The sequence below is a fragment of the Labrus mixtus genome, chromosome 11 (assembly GCF_963584025.1).
Source record: "Labrus mixtus chromosome 11, fLabMix1.1, whole genome shotgun sequence".
In the NCBI taxonomy this organism is placed as follows: domain Eukaryota; kingdom Metazoa; phylum Chordata; class Actinopteri; order Labriformes; family Labridae; genus Labrus; species Labrus mixtus.
The window spans coordinates 21429901-21449055 of NC_083622.1; the positions used below are offsets into that span (position 1 = coordinate 21429901).

Here is a 19155-nt window from a genome sequence, read left to right on the forward strand (position 1 = left end):
AGGCGGCGTGTAAGCCGGATGCCGGAAGCTCCAGTTTTTAGGGTTGGATCGGTAGACTTGGCACCCAACAAAAGGGTAGCTAAAAGTAGGATGGTACAGGACTGTAATTTGGGGACCTTTCCCAACTTTTGATAGTGGAAACACCACAAAATGCGTGCCATACCGGGACGAACCGAACTGAACAGCTTGGTGGAAACGGGGCTTTAGTAGGTTCTCAGTCATCCAGGTCATGGTAAATTAGAATCTTGATCCAAAGGCAATTAGACTGGTTGTAGATCTTGTAAATGTTTCACCTCTCCTTCGAAAGGCTTCTGTAGTTCTAAAACATCTGTTGTGCCGAGCTAGAAATTTAAGCCTCCTGGGTCCTCAAGATGACTCACATCAGAGTTCTTAGCTGAGTTGTTAACCTAGTTTTGCCTAGCGTCGTTAACACCCCAGTCGTCTGTGGGTCGTTGGAGTCACATGTTCCAAGGTGGGACTGGGGCTTCAGTTGTTTTGGGAGAGAATTCAAAATAGCATTGTAGTGTGGTGAAATATGGTGTCTCAGACTACCACCTTGGTTAAGGGATGGTTTTTTGACCTTAACATAGATGGCTTATTTAACACCCCTTTCAAACAAACAGTCTTCCCTGGCCAGCTCCGTCCACCAAATATTTTAGAACTGAAGCAGCTTTTCGGAGGAGAGGTGAAGCATCTTCAAGATCTTCAACCAGTCCAATTGCCTTTGGATCAAGCTTCAAATTTGCCACAAAGTGCTCACCTGCATGCTCCTTTGCAATGACTTGATCCAAGATTGTTTTACCCTTTTTCTGGAATCAATTGTTGCTTGGTGAAGCCTATCAAGAACTGGTGAATCTGACACCATGGCTTTGAGATTTTTAGGGACAAACTTTCCACATAAATACAACAGAATGATAAATTGCTAATTTGTGGCAAATAAATATTGGAAATAATTGCTTTAAAATAGATATTTTTGCCGCATAACAATAATACAACTAATCCATATTTTTCTCTAGGTTTCCTTTCCAATGTAACCCACATCATCCTAGAAAGATTTTGCTCAAAGAAAAGGTCAGATTATTTTTGCAATTTCTGTATAATTGTTTGTTTGATAATGTGGACAGTATATTTCACATAATTCTGTGCTTTTATTTGTTTTCAGGATCGTGTAAAATAAGATCTAGCTTTGAGCAAAAATGGCTAATGGGTGGGATTCATACTTCCATAATCCTCCACCTTTAGCATCAGATGCAACCACTTTGAGGAGGACAGAGTCTGAAAGAAGTCCTTCAGAGGCTATAGAAAACTTCCTTGGACACCATGACTTCTCTAGAACAGTGGCTTTACATGAAGCCCCTGCAACAAACTCGAACTTCAACACAAACTGTTACTCAAATTCTGGTTCAGACTGTGTTTTTCAAAGATGCTACAAAGAACCTCAGTGGAAAGCTGATGTCGGACAAATGGAGAAAGATTACTTGCCAAATAGTGACATCACAGATGGACTGTCAACATCTGGATCTTTTCCTTCATCCGTGGCAACAGACATACAAGGAATAAACCAGGACTGTGGAATGCTAGCTACACCATTTTTTGAGAACTTTTCAGATGTTAGTAGCTGCTCAGATGCAGATAACATTGAAACAAAGCCCTCTTGTAAATTTGTGACAAGTAGTTCAGTTCCAAAACCTAAAATTGGCATGGCTGGTAAACACCGCTCATCCGAATGGCTTTTCCCTCATACTGAAAATATGACTATCCCGGATGACAGTCAGTATCCTCATATGTCTGGAGCTAATAACAATGGGAAAAGCCCTTCAAACATGAAGACAGTAGAACAAACGGTTCAGAATGCACATGACAAGATCAGTAGTTTAGACAAAATTAAAAATCATGCATCAAAAGATAAGCCCTCTCCTTTGGACATGTCAAATAAAGGAGGTGAGCCTGTAGAGGATGGAAATGATAATGATTGTTGTCAAAAACTAATGAATGAAATTGAGAAAAAACAAGAGGAAACGGCACACATCCGGATGAGTGCCATTGAAAACACAACTCATGGAAATAAGGATTACCCAGATGGCAAAATTGAAGAGCAGATCCCAGCAAGTTCTTTAAGTAGCATGACTGCTTCTGAAAATGAAAATGGAACAAAGCAATCACTCTGCCAAGAAAATGTGGGATTGGACAATACCCACCTCACAAAGGGACAAGATAGAGACATGGCAGAGAAGCAGCTACATGAAAGTGAAGTCCCAAGGGAGGAAAGGAAAAAACCTGTTAGATTGGAAACTGGGATTTTTGAGGAGCAGACATGCTCAAATCCTAACTCCAAGGATGGTCAAGATGAAAACCAGGAGACCAACTGTGAGGACAAAGACATCAAGTCAAATACCTCCCAATCTTTAGATCTAGCAGACATGGAGGTGCCTGATTCTCAAGATTTTACTCATGAAGTGAGGAAATGCACCAGTTATTTGAAAAGCAATACCAAATCCTGTTTGCAGCATTCTGAGCATGAGTCTAACAGTAGAGCAGAGGAAAATGATTGTGGGAGCTGTACTGTAATGGCAGATAATCAGTTTAGCCATGTAAGTGAAAAGGTTGAGAAATCAATTGCAAGTCACACAGAATTCTGCTCACAGTCAAGTAGCGCCAGCACAGAGGAAAGTGCTGCAGTGAGGACAAATACTAATACTCCTCTGGATCCAGATGACAATAATGCTGGTGTCACTTGTGACAGCCTATCGGTTGAAATTGGTGACAAATTAAGAAAAGGTGATTCTAATAGCATAGATTTAGGTGTACAGAAAAACAACTCAAAAACAGACATTGCTCCCTGTCTTGAAGAGGAAAGGACAAGTGCAACAGAGAAAACAATTACAGCTGCTTGTCATGAGCATCAGTCTCTAGATCACATGCCAGTGGCACCTGCACCAGAAAGTCTTATTGCAGATGTTGCTGAATCCTTGCAAGGGTTGGATACATCTACAAAAGAACCACCAGTGCTTGGAATGTTGTATGGTGAACCCCTGTCAAGAGAGGACTCGTCATGTGACACCGATGAAACAAAACTTGACATCAGTCAGTATGGAGACCCAGCTTTGGCCAGACTTGACGGTAACAACATGAATCATTTTGAAGGACAAGTGCTTCAACTTAAATCCTCTTCACAAAAGAGAAAACTGCAGCCTGTTGTAATATTGAAGACGTCAGAGTCACCCAATGGAAAGGTTAACTCCTTTCATTGTGCAAGTTGCCAGCACACAACCTACAATGTGGATCATCTAATAGAACACCACCATTGTTGCCATTCAGGGCAAGATTTTCAGGTTTGCCAGACTTGCAACCTCTACCTGATGACAAATGAACAAGTAGAAAAGCACTCGTGTGGTGAAACTAAAAGCACAAGTGTTTCAGATAACCCTGGGCTCTCCTCTGATTCAAGTTTACAGAAGGACAGAAAAAAAGGCATTCTCAAATGCAATAGGTGCCAACTAAAGTTTTCAAAACGACTTCATTACATTTCACACATGCGCTCTCACACTGGCAAAACACCTTATAAGTGTAATGAATGTGGAACATATTTTTCACAGTCATGTACCCTACAAAGACACAGGCGAAGAAACTGCAGATACAGGATGCCACAATTGCCAGTGAAAAGTTCAGATGCAGTTATCGGCACAACTATATCATCAGCATCAAAGACTTTGGCACAGGAGGAGCTATCTGCAAAACTGCGCAAATGTTTTGTAAAGCTTGTTGACATTTACAAACACAATCTGTGTAGATTATGTGGTAAAGCATTCTCGACTCCACAGCAGGTCAGAAAACACTTCTTCAGCAAACACAGGAGGCAGAAATTTGAAGTTTTGTCAAGTCTTTGTACCACAACACTCAATGTTGAGAAAAGCCAAATACAGAAGAGTGAGACTAGCAAGGACTTCAAATGTCCTCTTTGCCCACGGCTTTTCAAGTATACATACAACAGGAATCGACATTTACGTCAATGTGTCAAAGATTCTGTATTTGGTGGCAAGGGTAAAATTGATGGTAAATTCCGATGTCCCTTGTGCCACGCTACCTTCACTTTATCATCAAACCGGTACAGACATATAAATTCATTTTGCCTCAGAGACTATCTCAGTCAGCTTTCAAAAGAGACTATGTCGAGGCAAAAGGAGACTGAGCAGTCCAATGCCAAAACACTGTCAATGGAAATTGAACAGAAGCCTGGTTACAAATGTAGCCTTTGTCCAGCATTTTTTTTTCATCCTTCTGGAAAGTACAAGCACATGAAGAAACATGAATTGTCTAAACTCACAGGCAAAGATACCAAGTACAGAAAATCTGTGTTTTCTACCATGTCCAAACCAGCAAATTCAAGTAGTCCAAAGAACGAAGACAATAAAAATGACTTGAAATCAACTGAAACCATGAGCAGTCTTGCCCTGAGCTGTAATTTTTGTGGAAAATCTTTCAGCTCATTGCAGTCACTAAAGAATCATGAGCGCATTCACAGAGGTGAAAGACCATACCACTGTCTTGAATGTGGAAAAAAATTCAAAAAGCATGCCTATCTGATCGGTCACAAAGCTGTTCACCAGAGAAGGATACAGTGCACTGTCTGCAGAAAGATTCTACCAACTATTGGGGAACTGATCCAACACAGAAGCACACATATTAAAAGAGGAATGCTTAAATGTCCAGACTGCACTATGGAGTTCCAGTATCCTGCACATCTCCTGAAACATCTACGCACCCACAAAAAACAAGAAGGAAAGACAACTCAGCTTGAAGAAAGATCGCTGATAAAACCACAGCTGTCCCAGGACTCCATGAAAGAGAAGAGTCTTTCAAAACAGCTACAGTGCTCCTTATGCAGAGAACTATTTAATGATGCCAACCTGCTAAGAAAACATTTCTTAATACATATGTCCTCTTCAACCCAGTGTCCATTGTGCAAGCGTAATTTCAATCATCGCCGCTATTTGCTGCGCCATATGGTCATACATACTGGTGACAAACCCTTTTCCTGCACAAACTGTGGGAAAGAGTTTTTCCATAAATTCACCCTTACAGTTCACCATAAAACGTGTTTGCCAGCTCCAACCAGACTTCGTGTCTCAATGGATCCTTGCAGTAAAACAAAGGTATCTCTTCAGTGTGACTATTGTCCACGGGTGCTAAAAGACAATTCCCGCCTGATAAAACATCACAGTGGCCACAAGACAGACTCTCTTGCTCCATGCTCTAGATGTGGGAAATACTTTGAATCAAGAAAATTAACACGACATAAGAACAATTGTGAGAATACTACAAAGACCAGTGCTGTCTTTTCCTCTCCAAGTAAAAGCATCACACAGACAGTCCAGAATGTCCAGAAAAGGCCTTTGCAGACCCGTGCAAACAAGATGCTTCCCTTTAAGTGCTCCCACTGTGCACAGATGTTCAGATACAGATCTTTACTCTTAAGACACCTTTACTCACATACCGGTGTGCAACCCTTTTTATGTTCACTCTGCGGCAAAGGATTTCGAGGTCGTAAACCGTGCTCACTGCATGAAGCTCTGTGTGATGGCACTCGAGATAAGGTGCGGTCTGAGACGAAAAGTGTTGCTGCAACAAAATCATTAAGCATTCCTACTCTCAGAGAGACAGCACAGAAGCCCCAAGCAGAAGCAGAAGCTGAAACTGAATTGAAGTGCAAATTCTGCACAAAGACCTTCATGAAACCACGAAACCTGAGACGTCACATTTTGACACACAATGACGTGAAACCATATCGCTGTAGAGCCTGCGACAGTTGCTATTCAAGGTACGATCATCTGAAAGTGCATCAGAGTCGTTGCAGAGGGAAAAAGCAGCGATTGGAAGTCCGTATTCCCAAAGTCAGCTTAAATGATATTGGCAAGGGTTGGCAAAATAAGTTTGGCATTGTTTTGGCTGAAAAGCAGGAGACATTTGATTGCACAGTCTGTTCAAGGAGCTTCCCAACTCAGTCTAAACTTTCCCGACATAACACTATGTACCATATCACAAAATTATTCAAGTGCCCGAACTGTTGCACAGCTTTTTCTCATGCAAAAACCTTGAAAAAGCATCTGAAGATGAGAAAATGCAGAAAAGTCTCCAGAGCAAAACAAGTCTTATTTTCACTGGGCACTAATTCATCCACTGAAAACTTGACAATCCCCCCACTCGAGGTGCAGACTAGAGTTCTTAAGAGGTTCCAACCATATTTTGACAAAAGGAACAGACATATGTGTAGTTACTGTCCCCGGGCTTTTGCATGCATTTCGCAGTTAGACATGCACACTCGCCTGCACACAGGAGAGAAGCCATATGCCTGTCTTTATTGTGGTGAGAGATTTATAAGGAAGGATTATGTGAAGCGTCATTACCCAAAGTGCAGCAAGAAACATGGCCAAAATAAAGTGCTTTGTGATGGATGTGGAGGGTTTTTCTCTCATGTTAAACTTGAAAATCACAAAAAACATTGCTCTCTAAAGCCAACCTTTTCAGAGTCAACAGTTGGCCAAAGCAAACAGTCAACCTCTCACAGCCAACCAAAAGGCTTTTCCTGTGCATATTGTAATTCCCGTTTTCTGCTATTTTCACAGCTCCAAGAACATTTTTTAAATGCACACAAGATGGAAACAATAGTACCCCCAGTGTCTACTGCTCCCCTACAACATCATCTGTCAAATATTCCAAACATCAAAGAAGAGCCTTTGGATGATAGTTATGACAAAGGGTTAAGTGATGGTGCTAATGTTATCTGTAAACTAGATGCAGCTCTTGATTTGGAGGTGTCCAACCAATATTCATGCTCTGAGTGTGACATGTCATTTTCATGTAAAAATGGACTAAGTGCTCATCAGCGTGTGCATAAGACAGAGCTTCCTTTTAACTGTAAAATATGTAAAAGAGGGTTCTGGAATAAAAACCTTCATCGCAATCACTACAGGAAATGTAGAATTGCACATATTTCAGGGAGTAATTCCATAAGGCAGCTGGAAGTCCCCGTGAAAGCAAAGATGGATTTTGCACCTGATGACTCTGTTCTAGTGTTTAAAGATTTCTCCAAATCAACTGGCACTGGCGTTTTACAGACCCACTCCTCCTGTCAAGAAGACTTGATAGATGACTCCCAGAAAAAATCAGAAGAAAACCAGGTTAAAGGCAACTCGGGTCAAGATAAGAAAACTGTGCAGTACCAATGTTCAGAGTGTGATCAGAGCTTCTCAGATGGCTTAATGCTTATCAGTCACCTCGAAGACCACGGAAGACAGGAGCAAGAGAAAAAGCGCAATGCATGTACTAAATGTGGGAAGATGTGCTCTAGTCAAGGAAATCTCCAAAAACACATGAGGATCCATCTTGGCACTACGAAGAATTATTCTTGCCCTGACTGCTCCATGGCTCTTAACTCCCAGTCTGAGCTTGAAATCCACAGAAAATGTCACGACCCCAATAGACGTTATTCTTGCAAATTATGTAATCAAAGATTTTTGACGAGACAATCTTTGTGTAGTCATTACAAAGACGACCATCCAGAGGATGCATACACTTGTCGTTTCTGTAACAAGGCCTATGCAGCCAAAAAATCATTGGCAAGACATTACAAAGCATGGCATCAAAAAGAGCTGAAGGATCATGAGAGTAATGTACAGAACAAAAGCTGTAATGAAAAACAACCCAGCAATCAACTTAGCACACCTGCCGGAAGTGATTTGGATGAAAATAACAGCTGTGAAGACGGTGACTCAGACTCTGCGCCATACTTTCCGTGCCATGTGTGCGGAAAGACTTTCCCAACATCAGAAAGTCTTGAGGATCATCAGCGTTGTCACCTGGGTGAAAAACCACATGAATGCGCAGAGTGTGGTAGATGTTTTTTTCAGGCAACCCAGTTGCAGCAACATCAACGAATGCACAAGTCTGAATTTCAGTGTCAGTTATGCGGCAGGGGTTTTGTATCTCTCTTTGCATTGCGTAAACACAAGCATACCCATGGAAAGAGCCGACCATACCGTTGTTCCAAGTGTCACCTGAGCTTCACAGGACCCTCACAGTTGGCTGAACACATGACCACCCATCGTGAAGAAAGTTTCCCATGTGACATATGCAATCGTGTGTTTCCCTCCAAGAGCAGTAGAGCTGAGCATCGAAAAAGCCATTCTAAGTCAAGAGCGCTTCAAGTACCTTCAGTCTCAAGGGAAGAAAAAGAAAAGTCTGTGTCACTTGCTGAACTCAAATACCGCTGTGGTGTCTGCAGTGAGCGTTTCAGAGACCCAGAGGAGCTTTCAGAGCATGGTTGCATTGCAGCCAAAGAGCGACAATACTCTTGTTCAGAATGCGACAGACATTTTCTCCATGCATCACACCTGAAAAAGCACAGGGCCACCCATAAAATATCATGGTCTAGTTGTGAATATCCATGTAATCAATGCAACAGCAGTTTTTCTTCATCAAAGGACTTCCTTAGCCATGCTAAGAGCCATGTTAATACTGCAGCAGAAAGTGATCACAGCATTGAAGTGAAAGATGGCGGTCCACATGGTTTCATTTGTCCTGTGTGTCACCAGTGTTTTGCCAGTGCCACCGAATTGATTCATCATTTTCCCATGCATCCTGATGGTACATTTGAATGCAAAATTTGTAAAATGTCTTTTACCTCTGAGAGTAAGCTAAAAGAGCATGAGAGCAGTCATCGGACATCAGCCACTGGATTTGAATGCACAAAATGTGACAAGAGCTTTTTGGAAAGCAATGCTTTCCTCCAGCACCAATGTTCCCATCAGCAACAAAGAGGGAAGCAGACTAATGACTCAAATCCATCCGCTATGACATCCACTATGAACTACCATCAAGCAGCAGGAGAGGAAGAGGAGGTTGATGTCACCGGAGAGGATGTACATGATTGCGTTGTTTGCTCAATGCAATTCTCCTCAAAGAGAAGTCTTTTGGAGCATCAAAATGAACAACACGCAGAAAACAAGCCGTTCAAATGTGAGCTTTGTGGAAAAAGGTTTGCCCTGAGAAGGTACCTTAAACAGCACGAGCGAAGGCACAGTGAAAAGTTTACCACTCAAAGTAGTGATAAGTGGGCAGAAAACAAACTCAAATGTACCCAGTGCCGGATTGAGTTCGATTCAGCGGAGGATCTATCTTTGCATATGAGACTGCATGCTGAAAAAGAAGGTGGAGAGTACCGCTGTGATATGTGCTACAAGTCTTTCAGCCAGGGTTCTTTACTTAAGCAGCACCAAGAGAGTCATGTTGGCGAAGTTGTATACGAATGCACAGAATGTGACAAAGCCTTTGCTTTCCCTCACTTATTGGAGGAACATCAACAGACTCATGCCGGGTCCTCTCAGTAGAAAATGGGTTGTTATATATACCATTTATCTTGTGTTTCCTTTGAAACACAAGAAACTAAAGTTACTTGAATTCTTTTTTCATGCCTTACATCTGATATCCAATTTGTATTTTTGGCCCTTATATACTTACAAGCTCTTGGCTCATGTCATTTTGACGGGGCATATTCTCCTAAGTTCCCTTTTACATTGTGTATAGTCATAAGTTTTAATAAGTTACTTTGTATACATTTAAGTAACCACATGTTTTCTTGACATTGTTTGTAAATTGTGTAAAGTTGATTGATATTCTGAATCAAAGATATATACAAACATGATTGGATTTAATGTTTATAAAATGTCTTTGATAAAGACTCAAGTTTTTGATCAAGCATGGTCATCTTTATGTTTTACTTTTTTTTTTTTTTTTTTATAGTTTTTAGTCCTTATTTTTGACAAATGTGAAATTTCAAACGTCAGTTCTATCTTCATATTTTTTATGACTGCTCATGGATGGACTAAAGTTACTTGAGAAATGTTCTGTTACATTTTCTTCTGTTTTTTCCCCCCCTATGAGTCATGTTTTTGATATGATCATGTACAGAGGTTTGAGACATTCATACGGAATTATCCTTTCATAAACTAACAGTGTAACTTTTTAGAGAAATTTGGGTTGATTGATTCAAATATCGAGTAAAGTCTACTGAAAATGTTTTTTGATGGTCTTGTTTTTAATTTTTTGGGGCACTTCAGGAAAAGCTAGAAAGCAAGCTAAGCATCCATTGGCTTGGTATGAAAAGGCCATTTATTTATATATTAGAATTGGCACCCTCCCAGGTAGAGATAACAAGTTTGAAAGCTGGTTGTGAGAATCAAGATGGCTAAAGAAACCTCACGGACCTGAGGACTGGGGCCTTTCTCTGTGTCTTTTCTACCTACTGCCTGTGTGTCTATTTGATTCCTCAAAAAGGACTAAAGATATTTAATGAAATGTAAATGTATGTCAGTCAAATTTATAGCTAGGTCTTGTTTTTAAAGTGTGAAACAGATTTCTGTTTAGTAGCAGGTTTAATTGTGGAAATTCCCAAAGCACATGGTCTAGGATTGTCTAGATTGAGTCTTTTCTTTTTCAAAATGAATTAAAATTATTTAAGGAAGACAACCATAATAAATTTAGAACTACATCTAAAGTTACTGGCAAGTTTGTGATAAGAAACACATCTAGACTTTATCTGATAAGGGGAAATCTAATTTCATAATAAGAAAAAGTAAAAAAAAAAAATATTTGTGTTCTGACATACAAAAAAATGCACAATAAGAGGGAGTGCATGAGCAGAAAACACTTTGTCTAAATGGGATTATGTCGACTACATTTCTAATTTTCAGGACAGTATATGACAAAGATAAATAAATGATGGTTGTCTACACAGGAGATATTTCTATTACCCAGAATGTATTATCAAGAAAATCTAAAACTTAACTGAATCTGCATTTACATGTTTTTTAACAGGCTGAGACTTCTCTCAGGACTTAACTTGGGTATGCAGTTTAATCACTAGCCAGCCCAACACTGTTCTAATAAACTAAGTACTCAATTACATAACAAATGTAGTGGATTCCATTTACTAAACTGGTGACAGATCTATTATTTAAATGAATAAGTTAGACCCAAGATCAAACACTTAGTGTGCTGGTGACAGAATCAACCAAGTGTTAGTTCAGGCTACAGACAGCAAAGTCATGGTGCTCTGGACTATGGAAAATCCTAGATTTGGTAATAAATTAACTTCAGATGAAGTGATCCACTTTTTCTTCAAATTAAACAGGGGTATAGTAACATTAAGATTAGGTAGTTCTAGAGTCGTCGTTTGCTTTACTGAACATGAGTAGTCAAACACAAGACATGAGACTTCAATATTGTAAATGGAAACTGCAGAAGACCCTTCAATTCTTGGATGACCTCAGAACTGACATGCGAAAAATCTTGGGAGACAGATTCAGTGACGTGGGCCTGGCTGCACCACAGAAAAGATTCAAGCCTTTAATACCTCTTTGCAACAGGTCTGCCTGTCTTTGTTTGCCTGGATCTTTTCTAAGCTGTCCTCTGAAGGTCAAGCTACTGGTAAGTAACTATCTTCACAGCCCATCCCAATGACTACTCAGCTTTCTTATCAACCAGAAGAGGGCTTCAAGGAATGGCGTCACATCTTCAACCAGAACTTGGAGAGAGAAGATGGACCTCCTCTTACTATTAATCATTTTATACATTTACTAAGAATATCAGGGAACTATCTTCTCGGTGTATAAATCCTACGAAGCTAAATTATATAAATCATTGGTATAATGTATACATGTTACTGATATGAAGAAATTAAGCTTCTGGCCAACAGAAGAATGGGAACTTAAATCTTAGGTGTTAACCAAGTCTCCCATTAACATTATCGCCTTGCAACTTTGAAATATTTGTTTGGCCAAGTTTGCAAATTATTCTTCCTTTACTCTTCTTTTTTTTTTTTAACACTGCACATAAGACAACAAGGGATAAAGTGAAGATTATAGTACAATTCATTAAAAAAACAAAACTTTTTCATCATCGCAGTGTGTGCAAAATCTGTGTCAACTGTCAAGATCTCACCTGCCCCCAAATCATGACCAGGTGATTATGCAACAACTTGATCCTAGTTTTTCTCTGAAAGAAAGTACTCAGGTCCTCAATTATTGACTTGAAATTTACCAAGAACTTAGATTGGCTTAGGGACAGCATGTTTACGTACAGCTTCAGCTTTACGTGCACATGGTCTTGTTGTGTCCTGCTGGTTCCATCATCTACACAAACATTTCCACCTGTTACTGCTTCCACTGTAGGATTCATGTACAACAGTAAAGCTGTATAACAGTGTAACCATACGTTTTGAACAGGCTGTATTAAAGGTGGATACTGTGTGCTTGCAGCCCTTGAGGTGACACTAGTCATACTGTATTAACTTCTAGTCAAGCCCAAAAGTGCAATAGGGCCTAATAAATAATACAAATGCAATGCATAAGATAAACTAGAATCAAATGGATATTTATAGTGAATTTGTGCACCGTGGACCCATTGCTGGGAAATGAAGTCCTCTCATTTGTCTGGCTTTAACTTTTTTTTTTCTATTCGCAAATTCTTTCAGCCAGAATAATCACATTCTGCCATTTCAATTGCAGCCACAGCGACAAATCGCATAGAGGCCATGGTGCAAAACTACCGGTAGGCACTTCACTCTCCTTTCTGTAGTGGGCTGTGGACTGCGCATGCGCGGAACAACCTCTTGTGTCTTTCCGATCCGCGCCTATCGAAGCTGCAGCACTCAACCTTCTCAGCTCGCCGCTCAACCTCTTGGCGGAGTATCACGTTTTTTTTTTTTTTCCACCGAAGAGCTGCACCGAAAGCGTTTCCCTTGAGAGTTCATGGTCTCTGCATGACCAGATGTCTGTTGAGCCATTTCTTCTTCATGCCCAGCCATTATTGCTTCGCTTCGAGGGATAAGGTCTTGGCTCCTGTGGTTGGTAAGTACATGAAAATGAAGATGGTTGAGTATTGTAGTGCAGAAGCTGGTCCACATATCCATGTCAGTTTTTCAGTTCTCCGGCCTTCTTCATGAACGTGGTCGGCCACCTCCCCCTGGTTAGCTTGCACTAGCAACCCATCTGAGATGTTTGTGTCTGTTTATGTGAGGTGCAAAGCTTCAAACGCTTCACATTAATACAATTCGTGTGAAAGTCTTATTTGCATACACGTGTAAGTCATTCAAACTGTAATGCTTTATGCGTTTAACAGTAACGCCTTTTGGAAAACAACTTTAGTATGCTCATCAGCAATAGCAAGCTAACAATACTAGCGCTGCACCCCAGATATGTTGTGTTGAGAGCAATGGTCCTCTCTGTGTTGTTTTGTTTATGTTCACCTCAATTTGGAGGCTTGTTGAGCTTGTCTTCATTTTCTCAGTCGGATAAAGTAAGGTGCTATAAGGCTTCAATCCCCGTCAACTTTGCATTAAAGGTCAGAGATTATGTTGTGGTCTTTTTATGTATTACCCAAAGCTCCCCCCCCCCCCCCCCCCCCCATGTATAAACGTCAATAAACACAAAGACAGCAACCCAACATCTCAGGATGATTAACATCTTCAGATAGAGCCAAGCAGCCATCAGACTGCTACAACATTTTGAAAAATCTGAGATCATGAAGTGGTAAATTGTGGTAGTAGCTTAATTGTTACCCAAGTATGAAAACTACATAACACTGCTAGAATGATCTTAGAACATTAAAAAGGATTGTACTTGGTGGTTATTGTGGATAATTGTGTACATGATGGCTACTTATTCATCCATAAAGACAAGCAGTCGTCTTGGATGAAAGCAGATTAATAGGAATTCCCCTTTTTGTTATTGAGAGGACTTCGAAAACAATGTCAATCTGATTGTTGATCAACATTGTTTACCCAAAAAATAAATCAATCTTATAGGTCCAGCTGTTTCTGTCAAATCCACAAGTAATGTCAGTTTGCAATAATCGATTATGTTCTGTCACTGCATCAATGCAGAATCGTTCACATCCGCACCGGGTTGCATCGTAGAAGCGATTCATTTCAACACTCCTAGACTTTGAAATGCTGCAAATATTGGACGGGTAGACCATTTAACAGTCCAAGCACCGTGAATAGGTTCCTGGTTTGGCAATGCTGTGATGTTGTCAGAAAATAATGAATTCAAATATTTATTTGCAATCAAAAAAAATGCTAAATTGTTGCTTTTTTATTTAATGGAGATTCCATGAGGCGTATGCAATAGAAAAACATCATTGATTTATTGATTGTATTCTTTTTACCTGGAACAGTTGCTGCTGGGGGTACTCCAACAAAATCAACTGAGTAAAGTGACTCTAGGACCTTGTGCCTTGTGAGTAAATTTTGCAAAGCACACTGACTCTCTGATGATGTGTGTGTCATATTAATTATTTGTTTACTTTATTTAGACCTGAACATCTGTTACATTAACTTTGTTTTCTTCCATACAAGGATGTCAGATTTCTGGTAACTTGTATTTGGGACCAAACATGACTTCAAATTGGGTTCCAGCTCAGTAAGACTGTCATGGTTTAGCCCTTTTCTCAAAGTCAATATCACAGGTCTGCATCACCTTTGCCTTCTGCAATTGATGGGATGCAAATATACAGCATGCTATACAAAGCTGTTGGAAATGGGGCATGAATCTGTAGCTGTTGGAGGTGTTCCCATTTCTGCAGAAGACCTGATAGATTTGAAGGCAGTTCTTTGTCTCTTCATGTTGCAATCAAGGGCATTCATTAGATGCTCTGTGGAGTAAGAATATGGGAGAGACTTTCTTTAATGACCATATTTAAAAAATAATAATCTAGTTTTCCTTTACTTACATTTCATTTGTTTTGCATCAATATAAATGTAAGTTTGGGCGCGCTGGTGGTGCAATGGTTAGGGCGCGCGCCCCATGCATTGAGGCTGTCGTCTCAAGCGGGCGGCCTGGGTTCGCATCCCGCCTGTGGCCTCCCTCCCGCATGTCGTTCCCCACTCTCTCTCTCCCTGGTTTCCGACTCTCTCCACTGTCCTATCTCTCCATTAAAGGCACAAAAAGCCCAAAAATAAATCTTTAAAAAATATATATATAAATGTAAGTTCAGAAAAGGGTAAACCATTAAGACTTAATTAGAGGAAAGTGTCTTCGGTTTACTTAGGTAGAACGACTAGAAAGACTATTATTGAAAAAATATTATTTGTAAATGTTAAACCGTGACATTCTGTTTGTTTTGTGTGATTTACAGGAAGCTCGATTGCATGAAATCAACGCCTGGATTGCCTTGTGTGTTTGGCTGCCATGATGCTCGGGTTACAGGGAAGTACTTCATCATCAAAAGTGTTTCGTTGTGTGGCATGTTCTGCCACCTTCACAGGATTGGCCTCCTTGCTAGTACATCAGGCAACCCATGCGAGTGAACTCCCCAAGGCCCCTGCTCCTCCACAGCCTAGCAGCAGCCCACATGAAACGCTGGTTTCAAGTAGAGACTCATCCACTGAGCAACCAAGTCCATCCACACTTATTCCTGAGAGCCCTTTACCTTCTTTTTATATTTGTGATTGTGGAGAGGAATTTCAGGACTTTAGTCTTATGCTCGAGCATAAGCAATCTCATGTTTCTTGTGTTTCTCAACCACAGCAAATGCCCCCCGTCGATAATAGCAGTACTCTCTCTGGAACTGGGTGTGCTAAATCTCTGACCAACCAAAATGATTTGGTCCTTAGTTGTCCTTCTACCTCAAGGCCCCCAGCTGTTGAACTATCCCCATTAACACACAGTAAAGAAGATGTAAGCTTGGAAGATGGTATTGCCATAGTAACCCTTCCTCAAGGCCAGTGTACACCCCCACAAGATGAAAGTGACAAACTACTTGAGAACATGTCAGCCAAATCAGAGCAAATGCCAGACACTGTAGAGGACACGCATTTCCAGGACACAACAAATTCAGTGCATACCTTTGAAAATAGTGAGAGTTTACCCAACAATAATGCCCTCATGAAGATGCTAGCGTCAGCATACAGGAAGTGTTCTCCAGCTTCTCAACCCCCGAATGAGATTGATAACACTGTAACCCCAAAGGAAGAAGTGGTCCAAGTTGACGTAACACCAGGAGCAAAAACTGAGGATTCCCCAGTAAATGATCTTTCAATTGCCCAGTTGAGGCGTCTGCTTTCAACACCTGGTATAAAGACAAAAGCTCCATCCATCAGCAAAGTTCTTGAGTCCAGTAAAAAGCGAGTTGTCTCTCTGACTAAGACTTTCTCGCCTGTTGTGGTACTTGAAACTCGTCAAAAGCTTAAGGACCCTGGCAATAATAGCATGTATGGGAGATATCAATGTGGCCGCTGTCGTAGGGTCTTTCAAAACTTGGACAGACTGACAGAGCATCATTTCTTGCACAAAAAAGAGAGGATTAAATGTTGCCGTCGCTGCAAACAACTGATCATTGGGCGTGTACCGTTAAATGACAATCATGTATGCCCCCAAGTGGGAAACAAGACACAGCTGTCAAGCTCTTTCAAAAACAAGTCAGCAATTTCTCCTAAAATAATGCCATTCCATAGTCAAAACAATGCAAGAAAAGTGTTCTTTTGTCCGTTGTGCAAGCACAGCTATGCACGGAGATGGAACTTAAAAATGCACAAGTGCCAGGGCCCGAGGTCAGCGCCCCCTGGACTGGCCAATTCCCCTGATCAGAAAATGCTAATACTTAGATCAAACAGTAAGGTCAAAACAGACGAGTTTATTGCTGGAGCTCAAATTGCCAAGAGTGTTGCTGTGGGCACTGAAGTCAATAGTCATATCAAGGTAGAGTTTACCTCTCCAGATTCCGATCAGTCTGCAGTTTCACAGCTGGCCTGGGCTCATCCAGCAAAGAGCTTTTCCCCATTTTATCCCAAATCTTCTATGATGGAGCTGAGTAAGGATGCTGCTTTGTGTGGAGTTTTGCAACAGAAAGAAGAAGGAAAGGGTTGCTGGGATTCATCAGCAGGTGATAAAGAAGGCAGTGATGAAGAGCAGTGGACAATGCCCCTGGATGATGAAATGGAGGTTCTTAGCCCTGCAGAGAAAGCTGATAAAGGTGCTGAGGGGAAGAAATCTCCGTTAGTCCAACACGCAGAGACAGCAACCCCTAGCCTACGCTATTTTGTCAGAGATGGTGTAAAACGTTACCCTTGTACCAGGTGCCAGAAAACCTACAGTCGGCCTGCTACTTTGAGGCGCCATCTACGGCTGTGTGGGTTTAGGCCACGGGGACTAAGTGTTGTAGCACAGGGTGGTCCTCAGGGTGCCAAGCAACCAAATTCCAACAACAATAGACCGATGTTTCCTTGTTTTGTTTGTGGCAGGGTCTTTAACCGCAAAGATAACATGATGGTTCACAGAAAGAAGTGCCAGTTGCAACGAACAATATCAAATGCTGTAGACGGGACTGTTCAACAGAGTGCAACAGGCCATGCAGCAGACAGTCAAACCCAGGCGGATGATGGAGGCAACTGGGGTATTATGTCATTGCCCTCAGTACTTCCAAGGAGAGTGACATGCGAGTGTGGTGTTGGATTTACGTCACCTCGGCTTCTCCTAGAGCATTTGCAGAAGCATGCACAGGAATCATACACATGTCCATCTTGTGGAGAGACTGTCAGCTCTTGGGCAGACTATGAAGTACATTTGCAGATTCATATGCATCCTCATCACCAACTGCTGAAAGGATTACAGCCACAAAGATCACAACCTCTTCTGCTTCGATTTCAGCAACAGAGGCCTCCACAGCAGTCACCTCCCTCAGTGCATCAGCCTGCACCAAAGCAAACTGTCAAAGCAGTGCAGCATCCAAATCCATCCTTAAAACAGCAACGGCTTGTTTGCACACGATGTGGCAACACCTTTGCCACTCGTTGTTCCCTTCGAAGGCATTTAACCTGGAATCGATGCAAAGGTGCGCGAGCTACGAACCCGTCCCTAAACCTGCCCAAAACCTATCACTGTTCACATTGCAACTCTGACTTCCCAAACACAATCAGTCTTTTGTTTCACCAGAGGAGCGGGGCTTGCAAGCCGCCCATAAAGCCGTCCATAAAGCCTGTGCGTTGCCCTGTTTGCCTTCGCTGGTTTGGCACTGTAGAAAGTTTGCAGAAACACCTGCTTACCCACAAACAGTCTGAATCATATCGTTGTGATGTTTGCCAGGGTACATATCCAAGCCTAAAGTCACTGAAAAACCATCGCAGAAGGATTCATCGCATCATGGCTGGAGACACTAATCGAAAACCACAAGAACAACTAGCTTCTTAATGTCATTTCATCTTTTCAAAAACCTTAACCTGAAGGTTGTGCATTGAGGAAAAAAAATGAAATGTTATTATGCTATGCTCTTCCCATAGGCTCATTTCTAATTTAGTTTTTTTGTTTGTTGATTATTTTTTTCCTACTGTCCGGAGATGATGACATTGTACAGCCATTTTTTAAGACTTTTTAAAATTCAACTCTACGAGTGTTTTAGTAGCTTCACAGTATAAAGAAAGCTTTGCTACAATGTACATTTTGTTTAATCAACTTAATTTTATCGCACAGCCTACTTAGTGTGTAAATGAGTGTTTGGTAATCAAACTTTATCACAAGAATGTGATGTAGCTTGTTGTTTGTGGTGTTAATAAAGATACTAGTGTGTAAAAAAAAAAAAAAAGTTTTGTTTTGTCAAATGGCAAAAATGTTGTCATAGAGAAACACTATTGAGATTATTTAGAACATATTTTAATATCGCTATCAAAATTGACCAAGTGTTAAGTCAATCATAAATGAAACCTGAAGTAAAATAAATTGTAGTGAAGAGTGTGCGTAATATGAAATCTGTAAACTGAATTAATACATTTTATAACTGGGTCTTTGTTCCACTATTGATGATAATGTGGTGTATTTAGAGTACCCATTGAGTATACCAGATACAAATTGTTGACATTTATTTTATGTTAATAAGAGTTAAGTGTTTTTTTATTGAGATGTAGTGGGGTGCATTTACTTTTTGGTTATGTACGGGATAATGCAAGCTAATTTCTGTTGAGGCTAGATTATTAATAAGATAGCAGCTCAGTACTTATGGTAATAATGCTACAGCCAGGCTAGATAGATAGATAGATACATAGATATTATACCAAGTAGTTATTCACATACAAGGACTTCTGTGGAGTCCAACTAATAACATGCTGTA

The 19155-nt window shown here is 40.8% G+C and overlaps 2 protein-coding genes across 3 annotated transcripts; both read left to right on the top strand.

Moving 5' to 3' along the window:
* The first annotated feature begins 1172 nt into the window (after positions 1 to 1172).
* Positions 1173 to 10073, top strand: znf1035 (zinc finger protein 1035). Its single transcript, XM_061050842.1, has one exon. It carries the CDS (start codon positions 1197 to 1199, stop codon positions 9384 to 9386), a length of 8190 nt encoding a protein of 2729 aa, XP_060906825.1. The 5' UTR covers positions 1173 to 1196; the 3' UTR covers positions 9387 to 10073.
* A 2596-nt stretch (positions 10074 to 12669) lies between these two features.
* Positions 12670 to 18767, top strand: im:7147486 (zinc finger protein Xfin). Of its 2 annotated transcripts, XM_061050843.1 has the most exons (3): positions 12670 to 12905; positions 14233 to 14294; positions 15193 to 18767. In XM_061050843.1, exon 3 carries the CDS (start codon positions 15246 to 15248, stop codon positions 18240 to 18242), a length of 2997 nt encoding a protein of 998 aa, XP_060906826.1. In that variant the 5' UTR covers positions 12670 to 12905; positions 14233 to 14294; positions 15193 to 15245; the 3' UTR covers positions 18243 to 18767. The 2 variants fall into 2 exon arrangements, with proteins under 2 accessions (XP_060906826.1, XP_060906827.1); XM_061050844.1 differs by lacking the exon at positions 14233 to 14294.
* The last annotated feature ends 388 nt before the right edge of the window (positions 18768 to 19155 follow it).